The 7628-nt window shown below is 35.1% G+C and overlaps 1 protein-coding gene and 1 non-coding gene across 2 annotated transcripts; both read right to left on the bottom strand.

Moving 5' to 3' along the window:
- Positions 1-1110: 1110 nt before the first annotated feature.
- Positions 1111-1191, bottom strand: TRNAL-AAG. The gene has a single exon. It is a non-coding gene; the product is annotated as a tRNA-Leu (tRNA).
- Positions 1192-2428: 1237 nt separating this feature from the next.
- Positions 2429-7431, bottom strand: LOC121796308 (SPX domain-containing membrane protein At4g22990-like). Its single transcript, XM_042195137.1, has 11 exons — positions 7159-7431; positions 6660-6720; positions 6353-6470; positions 5869-6180; positions 5569-5673; positions 5032-5486; positions 4436-4737; positions 3835-4010; positions 3202-3392; positions 2839-2972; positions 2429-2767 (listed from the first exon to the last, which is right to left on the bottom strand). Exons 2-11 carry the CDS (start codon positions 6710-6712, stop codon positions 2529-2531), a joined length of 2085 nt encoding a protein of 694 aa, XP_042051071.1. The 5' UTR covers positions 6713-6720; positions 7159-7431; the 3' UTR covers positions 2429-2528.
- Positions 7432-7628: the final 197 nt, after the last annotated feature.

Raw genomic sequence — 7628 nt, 5'->3', positions numbered from 1 at the left:
TATATAAAGTCAAATATTTTATTATTTTTTCACTTTGTTTCGTTTAATAAGGTCCCTACAGAAAAGCAGTTTCATGGATGTGATAGCTATAATTTTCACATAAAGTATAATTAAAGTTACCATTGACCTAATTCTTATGCAAAATAGCTTCCATTTCATAGAGTTTTGAAGGGTAGTATAATAAGCTTAATCGAACTACATTAAAATATTAATTTGGATCGAATTTTAGATTACAGATTAATTTTTTCCCTACACATGATACTTCCGACGAAAACATCGGCTTCACTTTTGACAAAAAATAGTTTAGAGAGAACAATCCCCAAAATTCATGTATTTATATTAAAAAAAAACATTTCAAATATATAGTCAATTGGTTTTAATTTGTGGAAGAATCATGAGCAATATACTATTCAATGTAGCAGCATTTATAATTACGTGGAACTCAGGGAACCTAAACTTACCCTATGGAAAGGCAAAGGCTATTCTTCTGGTATCTAAGTTTCATGAAAATAATAAATGTTGCTATGAAAATTCGTATAAATGAATGTTAGTTTCTTGATTTTTCAACAAAAAAAAGGACCATTAGTTCGCATGAATGAAAATGATTCGTGTGGTCTAGATTTATCACAAGAAGTAAAGTGAAGTTACATTGAAAATACCGTTACGAGACTAAATTTGATAGAGATATGGAAGTTGTAATTTTACAAGACTGTAATATATATTATTCTCATTTATAGCTGAAAATATCAAATCAATCCAATATACAACATCAATTTATATTATTTTTTTAAATAGGCGAAATGACGATTTAAAAGTCTATCAATTTTAAGTTTTTAACCAATATGCTAAACATATTTTTGTCAGTTGCAGCGCAAGAAAAAAAAATATCAAATTGCAACTCAACAAATTAAAGCACAATATGACAGGCAATTGTTTTATAAGAAAATATCAATTATAAAATAAAATGTCCAACATAACTCCGACATGTAATGTTATTTGTTTGACAAAATAAACTGTAATTTACTAATATGGTAAAATAAAAAGAAATAATTGTAGTATGTAGTATATTATTCTAATTTGAAATGTCAAAGAAAAAGGTAAAAATAAAATTGTTGAGAGTGGGATTTGAACCCACGCCCTTTCGGACCAGAACCTTAATCTGGCGCCTTAGACCAACTCGGCCATCTCAACTAGATGTGAAAATATTAACTACTACGTTAAATATAACGGTTAATTCTAAAAATATTCATTTCAGATTTAGTAATTCCAAAAATAATCCAAACCATGCAAATATATTTAAAGTAAGATGTAAATAAGTAGAACTATATGTTTCTTTAAAATTATTAATAGAAAACATATATTTAAAGGTTTTGACAATAATCCCTAACTTAAGTGATTAAAAGATCTGCAAAAAGTTTTGTATTCAATTTGATCCACACCTACAACTAGCAAGATGTCTTACTTAGAAGCACCTACACTCATATACACCAATGTGTCACCCAATGCATCCATGTTGACATGACAACGAGGGAACATGCCCCTTGTGAAATGTCAAAAATACCCCTCGAAGCACATATAATTCACAAATATGTCGTCTACAGATTCTTCTACAAATATCATGATCCTTTTATGCAAATTAGGTGTGGATAAGGCATACAAACACACTTGGACAAACGTCAGACTTGAGCATCAGCATCAGCATCAGCATCAGCATCAGAGTCTCTCCCGTGCGCACTGAACACCAATCAAAACCGTCTTTATTTCGCAGTAAACGAGATAACAACATGGAAGCCTCATAAGAAAAGGGTTTGTTAAGCTAAAAGAGTCTTAGGGCAACTCTCCTTTGGCAAATACACAATATAAACTTACATATAATCACCATCTGCCAAAGGAGGGATGCCCTAAAACTCATTTGCTCATGACTCACAAAACACACACACTACATGTATATATATGCTACTGTTTTATCTGAATATTTATATACAAAAGTACAAGTTTTGTGAAGATCAATAGTGAGAGAGGTGTGATTCGGGCCTTTTATATAGGGTTGGCTAGCAAGAAAGTGAATCGAATATGATAAACCTTTGAAGAAATCTGGATTATGCTAAGGATATCCTTTGATGCTTGCGTGCATTATTCCAAAAGGCCCGGCCCGATTAATATGATGTGAATTGTCAACTTATAAGCAATCACCATGGAATAATATTTTTTTTAGCATTTATATATGGTATATCCCATCACATATTCTTCTTACTATTTCAATTTTTTTTTTAACTCTAGGGGTTGTAAAAGATGTAGTGACATGTATTGCATAGTAGATATTGCAGGGTCGGATGCAAGAAAAAATATCGGTTGGACTCATCGTCTCTCAAACACGATGCAAATCACTTGAGGAAAATGATCACGATATGCAGCATTTAGTCGAGCCTTTAAAGATCCAAAAATTTTGATTTTCACCATAACCAATAAAGAATAAACGAACTAGTACTCGAGTCCAAGGCGAAGGCATGGTCGCGATACACAAAAGTTTAGTAAAGAGCATTGTAGGTACAGCATGTAGCTACAATCGAACATATGCAAATCACCAGAGATGGAAGGAGTGTGAGATTCAACAGGTTTTTCTGCTCGGCATAACCACCTAATGTGATCGTTGCATCTGCAACCACTCGAGCAAATGTCCCAGCTTCTGTGGACAGAAGGCCGCCATTGTACGTCCCACGAGAGAGCCTGGATGACATTACTCTGGAGAGTAGCGACAGATTGACGCCTGTAATCACCCCATGTGATATTCTTAGATATATTTTATGCTATTTGTCATGTTTAATGAGATATTATTACCTTCCAACACTTCAGCAGCTACAAACATGATGAGCCCTGAACAGACATATTGTTGCACGGTATATTTGACGATAGACTCGAAACTAAAAAGTATGCCCAGGAGGACCACAACTTCGGATGCCAGTAATATTTGCCTGCCAAGAGATTGATCCAAATAAATATTAGCACGTTTGGCTTAAGATCAGAAGCACTCACTGATGCAAATGATATTGAGCAGCATATCATTCAGTAGATTGGTAATTGGTATAATATCATACATGATAAGTTACTAGACAGACGATTCATGGAACCCGAAATAGAAATGGGTAGCAATCACTTCATCTGCTAAGAGATAATGCAGTGATATTGGAGATAAGAAATTACCTGTCCTCGTACATATTGCTTATGTAATTACCAACAATGATGTTTATAGGAAGAACCGTGAGACCAAGGCTGGCAAGAAAGATAGACACTTTGCCAGTAGTCCAATGAAAATAGTATGACGAGATTACACTTGATTCTGAAAGTAGGATTTCCATTGCGTATTTAAGCATGAAGTATATCAACAACTGAACCTGCAAATAGAATACAGAAGAGTAACATTTATCATTTATGAGGTATGTAAACAAGAGTTTACTACTCTAACATGGACAGCTACAAGAGCTTTCGAGACATTAAAAGGACCAAAAACTGGTTATTGCATAAATGCATTGCAATCATAATAAGAAAAAAATACAAAAACTAAATAAAATGCTTTTTCCCAACGCATAGATAGGATCACGAAGCACTGAAATCATCTGAAACTTACAAATAGCACTCGGGTAGTGTTAAACATTAACAAAAGAATGCTAAACATTATATTTTTATTAGACAAATGTACAAAAGATTATAATTATGGCATAGGCACATCCAAAGGGAATATATTGCAGGTCATTTTTGTGAGACTAATTGTGCAAGAAAATGTAAGTCTAACAGCTCGGACAAACACAAATTCATGTATATTTGTCTTATTATTACCTTTACAGATGGTGTGAGTAACCTATATGCTGCTCCTAGCGAGTTGGCTGGTTCACGAGATTCCTCTGGAGCCTCTTCACTAGCATCACCCTCTTGATCCCCATCATCATCTTGTTCATGTTCTGCTGCCGTAAGTAATGGTTGTGCAAGTCCCTTCTCTAGCTCATCACTTTGTTCTGTCACAAACAAAATCATCATGTTTTAAGTGTATTTCCGTATTTGCAACTCGGCCTGCTTGTTTTAAGCTTCATGAAGATTCACTTAAAGGAAAGTAGAATATAAACATACAGTGGATGTTGGTACTTAAGATTTCAATTCTCACAGAAAATCAAGTTAATGCATCATAATACGCACAATGTTGGAATGTGCTTAACTTGAACGAAATTCGACAAGACGAAAAATCTATGAAATTAATGATGTACCAAGTTAATTGTAAGTGTCCCAAAAATCCTGGTATATTTATCTCGATATGACTAGTTAATTCTATTGAGAACTAGTTACTTATATATTAGTAACTCCTTCTTTGCTTTATCTTTTGCTCCCACAAAACCAAATGAAAAACGAGAAAGGGAAAATGAGCACTAAATTGCAAGATACATACCAGCACTACATTGCTTAGGGGCCTCATCGATATCAGTCTCACGAGCAGGTTCTCTGAAGGAGATCGACAACCATACTAAATAGCACATCCACGCAATAGTCATAACCCAACCAGGCATAGTGACTTGATTAAATGTGATATGGAAGTACTTGCAATTCATCTGAAGTAGCCCTGCCAATGCAGGGCCACATGCCATTCCCAATGCACTGGCACTAACAAAAGCTGCAGAAGCCTGCATCCGGATTTTAAGTGGCACACAGTCACTAATGTAACGCCGATTAACTGCTCGTGCAGAACCCAAACTGCAAGCACGGAAGGGGGGAATCAAATCTTCAAATCTTACCAACTCAATTACTTCGAGATCAGGTGGAGCATTCAGGATGAAAATGTAAGTGTGAGCTTATAAACAAATAATCCCATGTATATAGTACTATATTATTCATTTCAGTGTGAGCTTATAAACAAATAATTCCTCACAGGCATGCTAAGATACAACTTATATACACATAAACCACACAGGTATGCAAGGAGACATATCAACCATGAGTGAAATAACAATAGACACGGATATATAGGAAGACCAATCAGTTACTTACCCGCAAAATACACGACCAAGTAAAAGTACTGTTAATGATCTGCGGTCATAAGCCAATGCATACATAGCATTTCCAATAATGAGAACGATGCTGCTGAAAACCAAAGGTCTGAAGTATGACTTGTTAGACCAAGCACTGAAATACACAGAAGAAAATATCTGTGCAACTGCCATTGACCCAATTACGACACCGCAGACAGTTGGAGCTGCCTCGAGGCTCGTAGCATAGTCATCTGCTGTGGGAACAATAATATATGTGTTGACCATATAAAGAAAGGTGCTTGCCAAGTTCAGAAGAAGTGACATGAAATGGTATCTCTGATCATCAATATGTTCATCTACAGCAGAAGGCAACTCATCATGCATGATAAGTGCGTGTTGGCCCAAAAACTCAAGGAAATTTGTTGAATGGGTTAATCTGTCAACAGCTGATTTTAGTGAGTCAACAACAGGCTCCTGCCGAAAGATAAATCATAAAGCAAAAATTAATCTCAAGCAATAAACTAAGAAAGCTATAAGAATATGAACACATGCATGCCTGGAGGGGGAGTGTAGGCTGATCATAAATTGATAAGTAGCTTCCCTGGCGGTCCTGAAGATCAGCCAGATTGCGAGATATAGCTCCGACCACAGCACCCAAACCCTACAGTCATCAGTAGATGATCATGATATGTTCAATATACATTTATGTTCATTCTGGAATCATTAGTAAATATCGTTATTGATGTTGTGATTGCTTCAATAAAGTTGAGAATAAATATATTTTCAGATTATCTCTAGGTATATTGGTAAAGGCAAGAAAAGAGATGCAGTGAGATCCATTTCCATTTAATATTACCACGTGCTTGAATACTTGCTGAAGCTGGGAATAAGGATGATTGGCACGAGTTTTGACATAGTAATCTGTGAATTTATACCCAAATCGCTTATCAAACTTCTTAAGGATCTTCCTCAAGCCAATTGCATTCATTTCAACAAAAAAGAGAAGCTTGAGGAGATCCTGCCCAACTGCTCTGTAAGCTTCCCGTAGATCAGATAGTTTTGATATGTCAGGTCGTTCTTGAAGAGCCTCTTGTTGTTCATTCAGCTGGGCAATCCTGCTTGCGAGTAGGCCTTGTTGTTCCAGCATAAAGAGAACAATTTTTTCTATCTGCAGTGAGATAGCAGGCAATATATAAACTAGTATATTGCAAAAGAATTTGTGTAAACAACTATCTTGAATTTACTGTGATGAGCAAGAAAATAACTACTTCATAAAAACACAGATAAATACAAACAAAATCTAAGAAGTCCTCTTCATTAATTGTCAAACATTTACTCACCTGATTATCCAACATTCTCGAGAAATCCTTGAGAACATGACGTCGTTCTGATCCAGCTTCAATTTGATTTGTGTAATTCTTTACCTTTTTCTTCATTAATTTGTAATTGATGTAATACCTGAATTGCACAAAAGGGATGTTTACCAATTTTAGTGACTCATGCGTATCACATTGTCATACACAACATGGGATGTTTATCTATACCAACTTTGATAAGTTTGATTCCAAGAGCTCCATTTATGATATTTCAAATGATGCAGTGAAAAAAAATTAAACTGAATCTGAATTGCTCATATGATGCACGTACCCTTCCCATTCTTGAAGTTGCCTCTCCTTTAATTTCTTCCCGAATGCAACCATCTCTGTCTCTGGAACAACACAAAACTCAGGTAAGGTGGCATGGATTTGCACTTCTTTTATGCTAATTCTGGTTGATGGCAATGTATTTTTTTTAAAATGAAAACATCACTATTTTCACATAATCTAAGCCCTAAACATTAGAAGTTATTTCACAATAATGTCAAAGGAGGGCAACCACGATTTCTTCAATTTGTTCACCCAAAATTGATACAAGACAAATAGTGATCACTCATGCCTCAAACTATCCACTCACACTGCATAGACTATATATACACAGTCCCGTGACCTGGATATGCCATGCCATCGTATGCAAAAATTAAAGGAAAATTAATAAATGAATAAAATACATAACATAAGCGACGAAATTCAAATCAAGTATCACATACAGCTCAAGCTTCTCTCATCCAAATTCACAATACACAATATATGTAGACGAAAGCACATACATGCAGATAAAATTCGGGAGGCAGCTAGATTTAGATGAGCATCAACAAACAAATTAATATTCGTTCTGTGAATGCGGAAATTCTCGGATTCGGATCTTTGATTATGATTCAAAACATATCAATGCCAAAATTCTCGGATTCGGATCTTTGAGTAAGATTCAAACATATTGAGATCGTTCGACGCAGCAGATACAGACGCCTGTAGTGAGAGATAGAGAGAAACAATGTGGGGGAGAGAGCTCAGTGAAGCAAATATATGGTAGATTTGTTACAAATGATTGAATTCCAAACTTTTTTATAGGCAGCCACAATTTTAATTATATCTCAATTGATTGATTATAAACCATCATTTTTATTAATTCTATTCATAGGAAATTAATGAATATTATAGGAATATGCCAATGCCATTGCCATACTAAAATTAACGGCCTACTACTGTCTTGTCCCATACATGTGTTAAAGCTTACTGA

Source organism: Salvia splendens, chromosome 3 (genome assembly GCF_004379255.2).
Source record: "Salvia splendens isolate huo1 chromosome 3, SspV2, whole genome shotgun sequence".
NCBI classification, from domain to species: domain Eukaryota; kingdom Viridiplantae; phylum Streptophyta; class Magnoliopsida; order Lamiales; family Lamiaceae; genus Salvia; species Salvia splendens.
This window is presented reverse-complemented; position numbering and strand designations above follow the sequence as displayed.

Coding starts and splice junctions, on each gene's coding strand:
- LOC121796308 (XM_042195137.1), bottom strand. CDS start 6,712: ATGGTTGCATTCGGGAAGAAATTAAAGGAGAGGCAACTTCAAGAATGG. Junction 3,393..3,834: donor TACTCACACCATCTGTAAAG/GTAATAATAAGA, acceptor TTCTATTTGCAG/GTTCAGTTGTTGATATACTT. Junction 2,973..3,201: donor AGCAATATGTACGAGGACAG/GTAATTTCTTAT, acceptor ATCTCTTGGCAG/GCAAATATTACTGGCATCCG.